A 17,673-nucleotide genomic window follows, 5' to 3' on the forward strand; every position below is an offset into this window, starting at 1 on the left:
AGACCTTGGGTTTCCTCTCGTAGCAGTGATACAGGCCCATGTACAACTGCCTACAGCCCAGAATATTTTGGGGAGCTCACAAAAAATGTTTTTGTTCTTTTTAAATGAGAAGAAAAAAGTGAACATTTTGTTTAAAATGTTTTAATATATAATGTGAATATGTCCATCTTTATACCAATGCAAAACAAAATATAATTTTTAATATTATTTTTTTAAAAAACCCAGTAAAGCAAAAGTGCCCAGGGTCCATGAGAGTCCCAATGCAGCCCTGTGCCTGATGTCTCCTTTTAGATGTCCCAAAGGCATCCTCTAATCTAAGTGTTCAGAACTGGACGCAAAAGTCTCCTCTCTCCTCTTCTGGTCCTCTCCCAGTGTTCCCTACATCAGCGAAGGGCTCACTAGTGTGTAAAAACACACCAGGCTATGTGTTCAGAGCTTGCAATAGCAAGGAAGTCAGCCACTATCACTTGCATTTGGCAGAGACTCAAAGGCAGATAGAAGAGTGGGAAAGCTCTATAGTGGAGGAAGGGAGGGCAAGATTTGGGGTGCTCTGATTAGAGGCTGTTGATGGGGAAGTTGGAAATGGGCTAAATAGAAGGAGGGAATTTTATGCAACTAGCTTAAGGAGTCTATTTGGGTTTTTGTTGGAACTGGGAGCAAAAAATAGGCATCAATTAGGATCATTGACCAAATCCTGGCCATTCTGGGCTGACTGCTATAGAAGATGAGAGTTAGAGTTCTGTTGTCACAGGACAGGTGGCCTGGCCACTGTCCATTTATATATTCAGATACTATCAATCTTGTTTCATACGCTAGAAATCCAGGAATTATCTTGAATGCTTCCCTTTCTCCCACCCCATATCCAATCCATCACCAAATCCTGTAAAAGCTTACCTCTCACATATCTCTCAAGCCTGTCACTTCTTTCCACCTCCACCAAGGAACCACCAAACTAGCTTCATCTTTCACCTGAGCTACAAAATATCCTCCTTACTTGGTCTATCTACCTCCACTGCCTCTCCCCTATCTATTAGTTAAAGTAATTTTTAAAAAGGCAACTCTGATTACATTATCCCTATGCTTAAATTACATCAACAATTCCCATTGGTTTTAAGATAAAGACTAAAATCTTTAAAGTGGCCTCCAGGGCCTCTCATGGTCTGGCTCCTATCCTTCTGCCTCCTCCTGCGTCACACAAGCCCTTTTGTCTCTCAGTTTGAGTCACACCATCCATCTTCCAGTCCCTGACACATCCGCTCACCTGCCACAGGATTTACTGGAAGGCTGTGGGCAGTTCCTGAGTCAAAGGAATAGGTGAAGGGCCAGGTAGCTCCAGGGACACAGGGAGTAGGAGCAAAATGAGGGCCCCACTACTGGGTAATATCAGCTCCAACTACACCCGGCCCTTTGCACCACTCTGCTTAAGACCCAAAGCCCTTGGAGGGCAGTTCAAAGCGCTTGGCTGGCTTGGGTCATATGCCCAACCTTTGGCCAGGACACCTTAAAAAGGTCCAATAAAGCATTAAACAATGAAGAGAAAGTAATTTTCCAAAATCAAATTAGGAGTTCTTACCAGAAAGAAGAGGAATGAATTCCAAATCAACAAATGTCCACTAAACACATGTTCCCACTACCTGGACTGACTACCTGTCCCCTCTTCGGTTAGTTAACTCTACTCAATTTGTAGATTTCAGCCCAACTGTCCCTTCATTAAAAATGCCTTCTCACCTTCCCAAGGGAGTCAAAGGTCTCTATTCTGTTCTTTCCTAGTACTATAACCTCTCCTTTATAGCACTTGCCACTGTAGCAATTTTACATTTATTTTTTATTGTTTGAATTACATACATCTCTCCCAATTGTCTAAATAGTCCATGAGAGCAGAGCCCATATTTGTTTGGCTAATTCTGATCTCTCCAGTGGCTAGCACAGTACCTGGCAAAGCATTTATTTAATGTATGAATCAAGCCATAAAGAGATTTGTTTTCCCAGTGAAATAAATTATGCCACTCCCCGCCTTAGAAAGCAAAAGCAGCTAAAATTTTAAATATCACTTTTTCCTATTCATACTTTATTAGATAATGTTTTTATTTAATCTAAACAATAATGCAGTAGGAATCCACCTAACACATGAAGAAACTAAGGCATGAGAAGTTATGGAATTTGTTCAAAATCACTATCTGGTAAATGATCCATGGATGACATAAACCCATGGCTGTCTGATTCCAAAATTCAAGTTCAGAATTATTATGACTATGTAGTGTTGTCTCTCCGTAACACTAGTTATCTCCTTAATGCAAAAGCCTTAGAGACAGCTCATCCATCTGTAAAACTGGTTTTCAAATAAGTCCATTTTCATGTAAATTCAGATATGCTATACAAGTTAGTTTAATTTGTAAAATACTGATCCAAGGACAGAATAAAATCAACTAAATAAAAAACTGGGCAGATGCAGTCTGACAGAATTAGAACACTTACCAAACACATTGCTTTTTCTGTCATTTCTGATCAATGACACTAAACGTGAGCAAAGGAATGGAAATTGGTGGAAGTGAGATCATTCAAGGTAACCTGGTCCCTAAATTGCACCTACAGATTATACAAAGCATTGAGATTTATACAAAAGGGTTTCACTATTTCAGTGTTATTCCTCAGGAATGAGGTGAGGGGAGGCTGAAAAGTAACACGAAGACTATTTTCAATTCTCAGGACTCATGAGAGAAGGGACCCAGGAGAGATCAGCCACTGGTGGACGTGGATCTCACCGGGCCAATAAAGCAACACCGGCCAAGAGAAGGAAGATTGTTTCTCCAGGTCCGTCACAGCAGTGAGACAGCCAGGACGCTGGTGGGAAGGTAGTAAGGATAAGGCAGGCTGTCATTTTCTCTTTTATTGCATGTGGGAGTCCCCAAACCTGCAAGACAGGCCTACAGGTCAGAGCTGCGATTGCTCAGCGATGGTCGCAGTGGTGCTCCCTGGGGGTCTCCTGTGTTTTTGAGGTTGTGGGGAGAACACAAACTGACAGTACCTGGGTGGGGAACTAAGTCACCTAAGGCCTAACTGGGGCAGGACTGATGCAGCTTTCCGTGTTTAGCGGGCAAGAGGCTCCGCCAGCTCCTGGACCCTCAGAGAGCATTTTGCTTTCAAAGCAGACGGCTTGACGTTGAAGACCTCTGGATCGTAGTAGACGATTCGCATAGGAGTCCTGCGTGGGAAAAAAGAGTCCAGCCTGAAACAGGCTGAGCAGAAAGAGGGAGGAACAGTTCCCAAGCAGCCACTCTGTTGGGCACATGATATGACCCCATCTTGATTTTCATAAGCACCCCGTGGAACAGGAATCGTCACCTCCACTCCTGGACAGGGAAGTGTTGGGGGAGTTATGGGAATGACCTGCGGCCAAATCCAGATTGGTGTATCCGAAGGATTCCAAAGCCTTTGCTCTTTCCACAGAAAGTAAATTCTGGAAATTTCTCGATAATTTGGCAATGTTAAAACAAGCCGACACTCCCTGCCAGCATGGCTCAGCAGTTGAGCTTTGACATGTGACCAAGGAGACTGAGGTTCGATTCCTGGTCAGGGCACATGCCTGGGTTGCAGGCTCGATTCCCAGCAGGGGACGTGCAGGAGGCAGCCGATCACTGACTCTCTCATCATTGATGTTTCTGTCTCTCTCTCCCTCTCCTTTCCCCCCTCTGAAATCAATAAAGATATATATATTTTAAAAAGGCATGCACACACACACAAAAAAACAACAACACAGAAAAGAACAAAAAAGCAAGCCAGACAGTCCTCTGGTGGACTTGAATAAAGTTTTTGAAGTTTCCACCCTAGCACCTTACCACCAAGTAATAACTTTAGAGAAGGGGCCTTGAGCACTGGATCTAACTCTTCCTCTCCCTTTGCCAATGAACAGGGAATAAGCTTCATTTCATTTGGTGTTGAACTTTGTTTTTTAAGGAAAATCACCTTATAAAAATTTTAAAATATTATGTTATATAAGAACTAACATATTTCCTGTTCCCTGGGCTCAACAGTTCTATGACTTTTTAAAGTGTCCCCAGGTTTTCCTGATGACGCCAGAAGGGGGGAATCAGGTACTGTTCCTTGAAGGCAACAAAATGAATTGAGGCGTAGGTAAGTTAAGAGGTCTTCCAAAAAATAAACAAGAATTAGGGACAATTTCTTCTTTGTTGAAGTATTTTCTCACTTATTTGAAATAGGTCACATATGTACATGGTACAAAAACACTGAAAAATACAAAAGCCTATTTAGTGAAAAATAATTCTTCCTCCTATCCAGTTCCCGAGGCCCCCAAAAGTAACCACTGTTACTACCTTTTTGTGTACCCTTCTGAGACACGACAGGCATATGCAAGCAAAAATATGGCACACATGTATTTTTCCTTGTACAAACTGTAACATCTTATGTGCTCTGTTTTGTAATTTGTTTCACTTTGACAACATATGTTAGATAAATATTCCCATATCCATAATTACAGAGTTGTCTCCTAGACCTATGTTGCAATACTAGTCACTAACCCTTTAATTATAGCCTTATATTTATGGTAAGACCATAGGTTTGTCGCAATAAATTTAACAAATAAGTGAGATGTTTTAAAAAATTTGTCACATTTCTATAGTTCTTTTCATTGGCCTTATTAGGTCAACTTTCCTCTGTCCCTAGTACCACCATCCTTTCCTGTCACATCTTAGCCTTAAGTTGACATACCTTTTACTTGGATTAGCTAGCTCTTGAATTCTGGGAGATATTTTGGAACAGATAGCAGCATAAGAGACTGGCCAGCTGGGATCACGGGGAGGTAAATAATCTTGATGAAGAGGTTTGGCCTTAGCTAAAGCTGTTGTTCGAGGGCTAGGTGTAGCTAGCAAGGCAGCGTGGGACATCTACAGTGGAAACAAAAAGACAAAAATATATCCAAACATTTACCACATATCCCTCTCTTTACAACTCTATCCCTAATCCAGTCACCATCATTTCTTTCCTGGATTCCTACAACAGACCCCTGACTGGTTTCCCTGCTTCCATTCTTGCCCCTGAGCGATCCAGCATTCACATAGCAGTTACTGAGGGGGAGAATGGGCGTTTTAATGAGCACATTCCATGAGCCAGACAGTGTTCTAAATCATTTACCTACGTCATTGCTACTTAATCATCATAACAACCCCATGAGGTAACTACCTCTGAAGCCCAAGTCAGATCATGTCACTCCCAGGGTTTAAAACCTCTAGTGGATCCCCATTTTGCTAAGAATAACATGCGGGCTCCTTCCTGTGGCCTAGAAGACCCTACACGATCGGGCTGCTATCGTCCTCCCTACCTTGGTTACTAAGAGGCCCTTCCCAGGATCACACAAGACCCCTCCAGCCCAGCTCTTTCGGTCTCAAGACCTTTGCACTTGCTAGTTCGGCTTGAATTCCTCTTTCCTCAGTCTTGGTGTGGCTGCCTCTTCATCATCCAAGTCTCTTGATTCAAACATGTATGGTTAGGACTCCTTCCCTAACCATGCAAAATAAATTGGCCTTTCTAATTGCCCTCTTCCGCAGTACTAATCTTCCTCATAGCACTTCCCAACACCTGACTTAGCTCACTTAGCTCATTGTTGACATGTTTATTGTGTGCTCCTTCCCCTTAGACTATAAGCTGCTCCAGAGAAGTACAGCAGGCCCTCAAATAATGTCATTTCATTATAGCATTGATGACATGCCTAGGAGCTTAACTCTTATTTATACCAATTAGCCTATAGTAAAATTGGTTTGGTTATATGTCATTTTGCTTAAGGTCACAGGAACTATCGACGATGTTAAGTGAGAACTTACTGTACTTGTTTGCCAAAAGCTAGAATAGGTTCTAGTGCATATTTGGTGCTAAATAAATATATGTTGACTGACTGATCAATTTCTTTTGGTCTTACTTTGAAAGTCACATTTGCCACGTTGCCTTTCTAGTATGTTGCTTTATTGGTAAAATAGAAAGGATGATATATAGCTACAATTCTCTTTTAAGTGCTGATTGAAAAGAATTAGGATGGACAACAAACACCGCTCAGCACCCCTGAAAGTGTCCTATATCGCAGGGGTACAGATTTGTTTGGGGTTCTAAATGTATGATCATCTGCAGCAGTATCATTTTTTAAAAAGATTTTTAAATGCCCTCCCCTCCCCTAACAATTCTAGCGATTAAAGAAAGATGACTATAATTCTCATTTTACATACCAAAGAAACTGAGAATAAAGTGACTTGCCTGAGGGTCAGAAGGCAAGTCACTTTAGCAAACTTAAGACACTCTCCCAAGGGTTTTTAATTCCCAGGCTAGTTTTCTTTCCAAATAAGAGTTCCATATCAAATCCTCAGATTCTGAGAAAGAGGGTGAAATTGGTCCCACCTCCTTGGACAGCATAATCATTAGATATTTATTGAAAACTCAACTGGAAATGGGCACCAAGTTGCCACTACAATGAATGGAGGAGAGTGCCACCGAGGAAGAGCAAGGGGAGGCACTGGGTGTGCCAGGCTCTGTGCTGAGTTCGGGCCTCATCTGTTACTGCAGGTTGTGAACAGCTGTCCGGGTGGAAACTGTTATCTTTACAGTCCTCGTGCTCCCCTTGCTCCACACAACTTCAAAGTCATCCCAGCTTTAGGACTTTGGCATGTACTCTTTCCTTTACTAAAATATTCTCTTCTCAGACCTTCAATTAACTAACTCCATCTCATCACTCAGAGTCCAACTCAAATATCCCTTCCTCAGAGAGGCTTCCTCTGACTGCCACATGCAAAGTAGCTGTCCCCAAAATCACTCATTTCCTTCCCCCCGCCCCCCCGTAGCACTTATCACTACCTAACCTCACCTTATCTGCTTATCTATCTATTTGTTTCTCTCCATTTTGTTCACTGGGAACAGCATCTGGCACACGGCAGGCGTTCAAATACTTGTTGAATGAACAAGGCTCGGGGAGGCTGTCACGACATCACAGAGTGAGAGTGGCAAGGCTGTAATTTGAACCCCATTCTTACTGGCTCCAAACTTCATGCTCTTCACCCTCTACCCCCAAGCCCCCCTCTGTATCTTGCAGGTAGGTCTTCCTTCCTGCCACAGACTTCCTCTTTCAAGATTCCCTTTTGCAATGACCTTGGCCAATGCCCTGTAGAGGGAAATAGCACCGTAGGAACAACCATAAAGTAAGCTGAAGGATGCCGAGGAGGGATGGCTTACAGGACGGATGGGCATGTCACTTCTTTCTCTTGGATAGCATAGACCGTCTATCTTGATCCTTGGAGTGGCAAGGTCTACAATTCTTGGAGTTGTGACAGCATTCAGGGCAGAAGGTAAAATCTTGGTTTCAACCTAGAGGAGAAAAATAAAACAGTACCTATAAGTGTCAAATAATAAACGCACACCATCTCAATCAAGGTTACAGATTAGGTCTGACCTCTGGGCCAGACTTCTCAGCAAATCCAGCAGAAAGAAAGAGAGACTTGCAGTAACCCACACTCATAGCTGAAGGATCAGTTCCCATCTTTCTCAAACTAGGTTGTATGGATTCCAACTCAACTTTTCAGGAACTTACTGTTAAACTAAAGATGGGGAGGAAATGGCAGTGTTGCACATTGCCTAAGAAATAAAGGATCATGCTGATTAATGGAGTGATAAACTCAGCCAAGAGGGAAGACCCAGCCCTACCAACTATGAGGGGCAGAGTTCTACTTTGTTCTTAACTATTTTTGCCCTTTGGAAATTGGGACTCACACTATCACAAATGCTTCAAGTAAATTTTAGTGGCTCTCTTCTCAGTCGAACAGATACAAAAAAGAAACCAAAGCCAGAAGGAAAAACGCAGAACCATATATCTCCATAGAGAATGTTGTTTTGGTCCCCCAAGTCACTTCTCACTATCTTAATTGTGGAAATATGTTCAAATTCATGGTCTTTTATTTAAATTACTTATATTTGAACTCAAAATTTACCACAAGACTTTGAGGAGGAATATAATCTTTAACTGGAAATAATATACAGTTTTAACTGTGGGTGGAAAAATAATAGGAAGGTATGCTCCTACTCCCTTCTTGTGTTGTTTAAGATGTGATGATGATGATATTAACACTGACAGCATTCTACTTGTATTAATTCATTTATTCCTCACTTGGGGTATCATTTTTATTTCATTTCACTACTGGAAAAACCAAGGCACTTTGAAGTTCAGCAGTTTAAGTTTTTATAGTTAGTAAGTGGCAGAGCTGGGATTCAAACCGAAGATCCTATCTGTCAGTACAACACCATGAAGTACTAATTAAGCATCTTAAATATTTCCTATGAATTAAGCTTTGTCTCCTATCAGGCTCTGGGAAAATCAGAGAAATATACGACAACCATTGCCTTCAATTAAGGCTTACAATTGAAAAGGAAATAAAACAATCATTTATTAATTCAATTCATTAGACAAATCTCTCTCTTTTTAAAAAAATATATCTTTATTGACTTCAGAGAGAGGAAAGGAGAGGGAGAGAGAGAGAGAAACATCAGTGATGAATCACTGAGCGGATGCCTCCTGCACGCCCCCTACTGGGGATCGAGTCTGAAACCCAGGCATGTGCCCTGACTGGGAATCGAACCCTGATCACCTGGATCCCAGATTGACGCTCAACCGCTGAGCCACGCCCGGCCGGGCATAGACAAATATCTCTTAATCAATTATATTATATAAGACAAAACAAATAATAATAAAACAATCCCTTTCCTTAAGGTAATTTTCAACTTAGGAGAAACCATAGTCCTACAGGCAAATCATTTGATACCCAGAAAAGAGAATAAATAAAGCTTTGAGAGATATCAGAGGAAGAGTGGGAGAACCGAAGAAAGATTCATTTTTTAGGGATAAAGAAACATTAGATTGGACTTTGAAGGAAGGATCAGATTTTGACAAGTAGAGAGAGGAGGAAAGATAGGGAGGGTACAGAAAGGATCATGCAACCATCAGTCCATTCTCTGTATCTATGAGTCTATTTCTGTTGAGACATTTTTATTATAAAATTATTGTGTCTGATAAATATTACCTAATGTTGGCAAGAGTACAGTGAGAAGAGCAGCCCAAATAATGTAAGTGATAGGTCAATCAAAATCACTTTTGTTGGGACACAGTTTGGGATTTTATATGAATCTCCTCAAAAACGTTCACACATTTAATGCAATAACTTTACTTCTAGAATTTTTATTCTCAGAAAATAATCAGAGACGGAGAATGATGGGGAGAGACATGTTTGTAGAATGATCTCATAATTTAGAACAGCAAGTCAGACAAAGCTATATGATATTTCCAGAGAACACGTGGGTAATACTCAAAGGTGTGCTAGATAAAAAAATAAGTCTAAATCTATCAAGAGTCAAAGATTTAAAAAATCCAAACAGGTTGATTGGTCTAAGTAGGAGCTTCTGACTTCTGGAAGTAGAGAGTAAGTGAGCTATGAAAGCAACCCCTTTTCTAAGTCTTGAGTCCTGACAAAGTTACTATAAAAAGAGACTTGGTATGACATTTATGGAGGTAAAAGGACTCCTTACAGTTCTTCCCTCAAAAGCCTGGTGGCAAGTAACCTCAGGTGCCTGCGATAGTAACATGGCTTCCTGGGTGGGCCTGTATTATATTTGTAAACTCCGCGAAGATTTAGAACTAACTGTAAAAAAGCTAACAATCAAAATCATAGGATTAATACTTGTGTTAAGAATAAGTATGTCCAAGAATTGATGAAATTGGAACATGGACCATGAAGTATGTATAGTATTATTTCAACGTTAAGTTTTCTGACTTTTGATGTTAGTACAGTGGTGCCTCGGTTTTCGAATGTGATCTGTTCCGGAGCCCGCTCGAGCCCTGAAACGTTCGCAAACCGAGGGACCCACAGCCCACAGCCAGGCCTCAGGACCCTGCCCTCAGCGGGAGCCGCGGGCATGTTCGGCTTCCGAGGCGGGTTCGAGAACCGAAGCATTTCCCCCGGGTTCACGGCGCTCGTCACCCGAAATGCTCGTCACCGGAAATGGTTAAAAACCGAGGCACGGCTGTATTATAGTTATATAAGATAATGTCCTTGTGCCACGTCCTCTCCCAACCGTGTCGTCTGACAAGGTCCGGACGTGGAGAGGAAGCTTCACGGAAGGCGCCTTCTGGGGAGAGGACGCGGCCTGTGGGTGGGAGGAACTGGCTTAATGGCAATATCCCTTCTCCTCCTCGGAGGGGGATTTGGGGCCATAAATCACTAACTAACCTGGGAATGGTAAACAATGTTCTCACTTCTGAAGAAATCCCGATTTCCCCAAGTCCAGTCACTACCACATGTGCTGGATGCTTTAACAAATTATAAGAAGCTAGGCAAACTCCCCCCGGCGCCCCCGGTGAGGAATTCATGGAGGAACTAGGGAAAGCTGAGCTCAGGCAGCCGCCTGGCCTCCAGTGCCTCCCCGTGATTGCAGGGTTAGTCCAGGACAGGAAAAGGCCATCGCCCCTCGCCTACTGCGCAAGGACCACCCTGGGTAGCACACAGAATAAGTGGCAGACTGCGGCATCCCCCTGAAGGGGCCAACAGTATGGAAAGGCCACCAGCCCCTCCTCCGCCTCACACAGGCGCTTACGCTGGGAGTGGCATCAGGACAGTCACTGTAAACCGAAGGCATGTTCCGTACGAGAACCTGCCCTTCATGAAACGCTCGGCAGGGCGGCCACGCCGGCGCTCGCTCCCCAAGGAACAAAAGCAAAGCATTCTCAAGCAGTTAACCCATAGCTATGGCACACGGCACTCTTTTCCTAGAAGAAAATGGCAAGAAGAATGTAATAGCTTATGAATAGGTCCATAGTTAAAATATAACCACAAGAAGTAGTAACCACAGGCAAATATTATATAAAATTTCTGTCTCACAAGCTAATATATTACTGCTGCAAACAAAGCCGCATCTATCACTCTATAGGTCACTGATTTTTCCTTTCTCCTCTATTCTAAAAATTAACAGTCAAAATTGTTCCGTTCTGATGAAATCGAAACTTGTATTGTTTAACCTATGAATAATATTTCTTGCTTGCTAACCGAAAAAATGGAATCGTAGCCAAAAAAGAAAGTATAAAAGATTATGTCGATTCTCAATAAAGTGGAACAGTGTCACACCACCTCCGAGGCGTGTAGTCTGCTGTCTCCCAGCGTCAACACCTTGCCCACCTTCGGGACCCCTGACTCCTGCTGCGGCTGGACCGCGGCATTCTTGTTCTTGGTGAAACCAAATTTATGAGTTTCATGTATTAGATTTTTAAATAATTAAATGATATTTGAGAAGGTTTTGTTTGCTAATGGAGATGGTTGAAGTAAAATACTTAAAAAAGAAATCAAATTTAATGTATTTATAAAGTATTTGAAGGTATTTAATTTGTTTGAAACCAAATCAAACATTCAGGACTCTTAAAAGTCATTGTTAAAAACTGCTAGAATTATAAACAGACTAATAAAACATCTAAACTAAACTTAAATGTATAGCCTAAGAAAGAAATAAGATTTTTTTAATTTACAATTTTTAAAAAATTAACTATTAATTATTTAAATCAAGAGCATACATCTGAACAGCCTTTTCTGCATACACAAACCATGCTCAAGGATAACAAAGGACTCACATCACTGGGTGTGGCAGTTTTCTCTCTCAAGACTGTAAATTCCTTCCCACTTCTCTCATTGAAAGGTGGGGTTTGTGTCCCTGCCCCTTTGAATTGGGCCAGACTTGTAACTGCATCAATCAACAGAGTCTGGCTGCAGGGGCATGAAGTGATTTCCAAGGCCAAAACATAAAAAAGCGTGCAACTTCCACCTGGTTCTTTTGGAATGCTCACCCTTGGGAACTCCAATTTAGGATATTCCTTCTCAGAATATGGCTGCTATGCTGAGAGAGGTCTGAGCCGCATGGAGGGCCCACATGAAGGTGCTCTTGTAAATATTCCCAGCCGAGTCTAGCCTTCGAATCACCCCCTCCTCGGTCCACAAGTAGGTGTTCTTATGGACTAAATATGTATGCCCTCCCCTCCCCCCAATTCGGTTGCAACCTTACCCCCTAATGTGATGGTTCCGGGGGTGGGGCCTTTAGGAGATAATTAGGCTTAGATAAGGTCAGGAAGGTGGAGCCCTCCTAATGGGTTTAGTGTCCTTATAAGAGGAAGAAGAGAGGACAGAACTCTCTGCATGTTCACAAAGCAGGCGGTGCTGCCTACAATTGGGGGGCTCTTTAAGATGAGAATCCATTGGCACCTGGATGGTGGATTTCGCAGCCTCCAGAACTGTTGCCGAAGCACCCAGTCTATGGTATTTTTTTAGAGCAGCCTGAGATGGGTGAGACAGATGTGAAGGAGCCTCCAGGTGACTCCAGCCTCCTGCCATTTCAGGCGCTTAAGCCATTAGAAATATCCCAGCTGAGTTCCCAGACATCACGGAGCAGAGGTGAGCCTGCTTGCCCTGTCAGAACTTCTGACTCACAAAGTCAGAAGCATAATAAAATGGGGGTTGTTTTATGTCACTAAGTTTGGGGGTTGTTTTGTACAAAGCAACAGATAACAAGATGAGAACTTTAAGGATGGATTCTCTGTATTGGTTTTAGATGACCTGGAATTTGGTTTCTGAGCTGATTATATTTAAAGGTATTAATAATCCTCTTGCCAGTGATAAAAAAAAAAAAAAAAAAAAGACACTGGTAGTCTATGGCATGTGGTGGCAAAGCAGAAAGCAAGACTCTGGGTGACCAAGCAGCAGAGACCATTTCAGTAACTGGCCTCTAACTACACTTGAGGAAAGAAATGACCAGCTGAAGGCTTTAAATTCCCACCTTAAGGTGTGGGTACGGAACCAGAAAGTTTTTGTGGCCTATTTAATAGAAACGCTTATCTTCTGAAAACCAAACTCAAAATCTAATTCTGCACATGGGTGAATTACAGCGTAAATTGAATTCCCAAACTTGTACGGTCTCCTACACTAAAGTTCGGGCCATGATCAGGAAAAAATGGGACCTTGAAAATTGGAAGAGGGACATATGTGCAGATTCCAGTGAGGCTGGGGACTTTAAACCCCTAAATGCCTCTGAGCCTTCCTTACCAATAGAATCAGCCCTTCCTCCCCTGCCCAAGAAGGCCGGACTCCCCTTGCTTGAGGAGATGGCAATGGCTTCACCTGAAGTAAATACCTCCCAGGGAACTGCTGACCTCCCCCTACTGTCTCTCATTGCTTCTAGCCCTATAATCAGACCCAAGTTCCAGGTGTCGTCACAGCCTTTCGTAGACTTGCCCATCAGCTCCCACAGTTGCTGAAGGTCTAACTCTGTATTACTCATAGTGGTTCTGCTTCTCTGATCAAACCCTGACTGACCCATGGGAACAGAGGAGGCAGTCAGAAAAGGTCATTGATGAGAGCAGGACATAGTCAGGAAGAAAAGGAAAATACACGCCTAGAAATAAAAGGGGAGCATGTTGTAGTTACAAACGTGCTTCGCCTTACAAAGTCAGGAACCGTTTCTTTCACATGGACCCACTTACGCTTTTTGGAGGAACGTAATTTGGGTTTATGCCTTTGGCTATTGAGAGTCGTAATATCCGGGGAGAAGGGCCGGAGAGTTGAAGAGACTCTCTCAGGATTGGATCACTGAAGGGCCTATATGCAAATGAATATAAAATATTATAATCATTAAAGGAACAAGAACTGCATTTCTTTCATCACTATAGTCAACCTCCACACAATTATATATATTGTTTCTACCTTTGGAAGGCCTTTCCCCTTTTCTCGTAATCATTACTGTCCTTTCTACCAGACTGGTGTTTCTCAAAATTTTTCACTTTGATCCACAGTAAGGAGTACATTGTGACACAGTCTATGTAAATCTGTGTTTGAATCTGAAACAAAATTGTCATGAGACAATGCTGGTGCTAGGCAATGTATTCTGATATCTAAAATTTCATTTGATTTCACAAAAAGAAAAGCTGGAACTGATTTCATGACCCACTGGTTAATTGAGACTTGAAGTTTTAACAACATTATTATTAACTGTAATAGTCTTATGTGGATTCCTTAAGATTTCCTCTATAAAAAAATCCTGTCATCTGGAAGTAGAAACAGTTTTACTCTTCCTTTCCAGACGGAGTGCCTTTTTTTTCTCTCTCTTGCCTGTTTCCCTGACCATAGTCTCCAGCGTGATGCCAAATGGAAGTGGCGGGAGCCAATGTCCTTGTCATTCCCCATCTTAGGGCCAAAGCGCTTGGCTTTTCACCACTAACTATGATGTCAGCTGTGGGTTTTTGTAGATGCACTTTTTTCAAGTCGAGGAAGTTCACTTCTATGCCTAACTTGTTCAGCATTTTTACCATGAAAATGAGTTGAATCTTGTCAAATGCTTTTTCTGAGTCTGTTGAAATGATCATGGGGTTTCCGGGAGGGTTATTCTCTTAATTTGGTGTATGTTACATTGATTTTAGTACGTTGTACCAAACAAGCTATATTCCTGGGATAAATCCAACTTGGTCATAGTGTATAATTATTTTATACATTGTTGGATATAAATTAACTTGCTTTTCTATTTGCTAGTAGTTTGGCGTGGATTGTTGCATGTGTATTTGGATTTGGTTTTGCAGCGTTTTGGTATGGATTGTTACATGTATATTCATAGAGATATTATCTGCCATTCTCTTCTTTTATGGCCTTTTCTGGTTTTGGCGTAGGATAATATAGACCTTATGGAATGTGTTGGAAAGTGCCCCATTTTTTGGAAGAATCTGAAGGATCAGTGTTAGCTCTTCTCTAAACATAGCATAGAATTCATCAGTGAAGATACCTGGTCCTGAGCTGTTCATGAGAAGGTTTTTGTGGGTTTTTTTAAAATTATTAATTCAATTTCTTTTTATTATTATTATTATTATTTTAATTTATCTTTATTGTTGAGAGTATTACAGGTGTCCCATTCCCCCCCCCCAATTGACTCCCTCCACTTCGCTCCCACCCCCTCCCCAGGCCTTCACCCCGTTATTAACTGTGTCCATGGGTTATGCATATATGCATATAACTTCTTTGGTTAATCTCTTCCCACCCTCCACCCCCCTTCCCTCTTTCCTCTGAAATATGATTGTCTGTTGCATGTGTCAATGTCTCTGGATCTATTTAGTTCATCAGATTCTTTTGTTCATTAGCTTCTTCTTAAAGAAGACTCTTCAACTTCTCCTGTAGTGCTGGTCTGGTGGTGATGAACTCCTTTAGTTTTTTCTTATCTGTGAAGCTCTTTATTTGACCTTCAATTCTAAATGATAGCTTTGCTGGGTAGAGCAATCTTGGTTGTAGTTCCATGTTTTTCATCACTTTGAATATTTCTTGCCACTCCCTTCTGGCCTGCAAGGTTTCTGTTGAGAAATCAGCTGACAGTCGTATGGGTGCTCCCTTGTAGGTAACTAATTGCTTTTCTCTTGCTGCTTTTAAGATTCTCTCTTTGTCTTTAACCTTTGGCATTTTAATTATGATGTGTCTTGCTGTGGGCCTCTTTGGGTTCCTCTTGTTTGGGACCCTGTGTGTTTCCTGGACTTGTAAGTCTATTTTCCCAGGTAGGGGAAGTTTTCTGCAATTATTTTTTCAAATAGGTTTTCAATTCCTTGGTCTCTTTCTTCCCCTTCTGGCACCCCAATAGTACAAATTTTGGGCCTCTTGAAGTTGTCCCAGAGGCTCCTTATACTATTTTCATATTTCTGGATTCTTTTTTCTTTTTGCTCTTCTGGTTGGGTGTTTTTTGTTTCCTCATGTTCCAAATTGCTGATTTGATCCTCAGCATCCTCTGCTCTACTGTTGATTCCCTGTAAATTATTCTTTACTTCAGTTCCTGTAGCCTTCATTTCAAATTGGCACTTTATTATATCAATTTTCTCAGTTATTTCCCTAATAGTCTGCTTAAACATCCTTATAAACAAAATTCTGAACTCTCTGTTAGCTTGCTTGGATCTATTTCATTTAGTTCCTCTTCTAGAGATTTCTTCTGTTCTTTCCTTTGTGACATGTTTCTTTGCCTCCGCATTTTGGCTGCCTCCAGGTGTTTGTTTCTATGTATTAGGTGGAGCTGCTGTGTCTCCTGGAATTGGTAGAGTGGCTTTGTGCAGTAGGTGTCCTGTAGGGCCCAGTCGCTCAGCCTCCCCAGTCCCCTGAGCTGGGCCTTCTAGGGGCTCCCCTGTGTGGGCTGTGTGCACTGTCCTGTTGTAGTTGAGCCTTGGTTGCTGTTGGCATCCCTGGGAGGAATTGACCCCCAGGCCATTCAGCTGTGAGGACCTGCTGCAACTACAGCCAAAGAGCCGCTATGCTGGAGACACCCCTATGGAGCAGGATTTACTTCAGTGGGGCTTTGGTGTTCACCAAGTGCGCCCCTTGAGTGTCACTCGTGGATGTGGTAGGGTTGTAATCCAGCGTGGTCAAGTCTGACCACCAGGTGCACTGTCTCTGGGGCCTCCCAGGAGGTGCAAAGTCAGCCTGTGTCAGTGCCTTGCCCAGGGTCACCCAGCATGAGCTACACAGCAAACCGTAGTTGGCTGCTCCTTGTGCTGGGCTTGGAGGAGCCCAGGAGAGGCCAAGCTATGAGCCAGTGCAGCTGCCGCTAGTGCCAGGCCTGGGGCTGCTTATCATGCCGTATGGGGCCCGCTGCTGCTTGTTTGAGAGATTTTAGGAAAGTCCTAAGCATGAGGCTCGAGAGGCCACTTGCACAGAAAAGCCCCTGGAAATGGCCTGGATGAGCTGCAGGTGGGGGGGGCGGGGCCTCCGGGAATCACGGGGCGGGGCCAAAGGTGCAAGTCAGGTGCTGGCGACTCAAACATGGCGCCTGCCTGCCGGCTGTGTGTGGGGAGGACTCGCCACAGGAGCCATGGCCTCTGCCAGCCCTTCTGCCTGGGAGGAAGCCGCCCCTCCGCCTCTCGCCCGGATCTCAGGCAGGTTAGTTCCCCCCCGAGTGTCCCGGGTCCTTTCAGGCTGCTGCCTGGCGCTGGGCTCAGAGGGAGCGTCAGAGTGAGTCCGTGCGGGGCCCTTTGAGAGGAAAGCCTGGGGCTCCCGCAGCCTCCGCGACCCTCAGGGACAGTCCCAGCTGGTTTCACAGCCCGGAGTTGTGGGGATGTCTCTTCCCGGCCCTGGAGCCCTGGCCTGGGGGCCCACTGTGGGGCTGGGACCCCTCCCTCCTCCAGGAAACCCCCACCTCGGAGATGCCCTCCCGGGTTTACCCTGCGGCACCGGCTGTGGGCCCGTGGCAAGTCTCCAGGATTCAGCCCCGATCCGCCCGCGTCTCCGCCCCTCCTCCCGCTCTAGGTGCTCCTTCAGCTCCCTGGTTGTGGGGCTTCTGTTCAGCCCGATCTCAGGAGGCTCTGAGTGATGGTGGTTCTGGATTTTAGTTGTACTTTTGATGTGGTTGCGGGAGGCGGCGGGTGAAGCTGTTACCTACTCTGCCAGCTTGTTTCTCTCCTCAATTTCTTGTTATAGGCCTGCTAAGATTTTTTTTATTATTGAATCAATTTCGGAAGTTTGTCTTTTTAGGAATTTGTCCATTTCACTTACATTTATCTAAGTTGTTGGCCATACAATTGCTCATACTAACCCCTTATAATCCTTTTTATTTCTATAAGGTCAGTAGTATGACCCGTCTTGTGTA

The 17,673-nt window shown here is 43.3% G+C and overlaps 1 protein-coding gene across 1 annotated transcript in view; it reads right to left on the bottom strand.

The window, feature by feature from the left end:
* Positions 1-3,087: 3,087 nt before the first annotated feature.
* The window catches only part of SPMAP2L (sperm microtubule associated protein 2 like), a 41,674-nt gene continuing 27,088 nt past the window's right edge, over positions 3,088-17,673 (bottom strand). Inside the window, exons 8-11 of the mRNA XM_087827910.1 lie at positions 13,556-13,670; positions 7,228-7,359; positions 4,726-4,901; positions 3,088-3,202 (exon numbers count right to left, since the gene is read on the bottom strand). Of these exons, the coding sequence (XP_087684036.1) occupies positions 3,088-3,202; positions 4,726-4,901; positions 7,228-7,359; positions 13,556-13,670 (538 nt within the window). The remainder of the gene's footprint in view (positions 3,203-4,725; positions 4,902-7,227; positions 7,360-13,555; positions 13,671-17,673) is intronic.

Source organism: Miniopterus natalensis, chromosome 1, assembly GCF_054644295.1.
Source record: "Miniopterus natalensis isolate mMinNat1 chromosome 1, mMinNat1.hap1, whole genome shotgun sequence".
In the NCBI taxonomy this organism is placed as follows: domain Eukaryota; kingdom Metazoa; phylum Chordata; class Mammalia; order Chiroptera; family Miniopteridae; genus Miniopterus; species Miniopterus natalensis.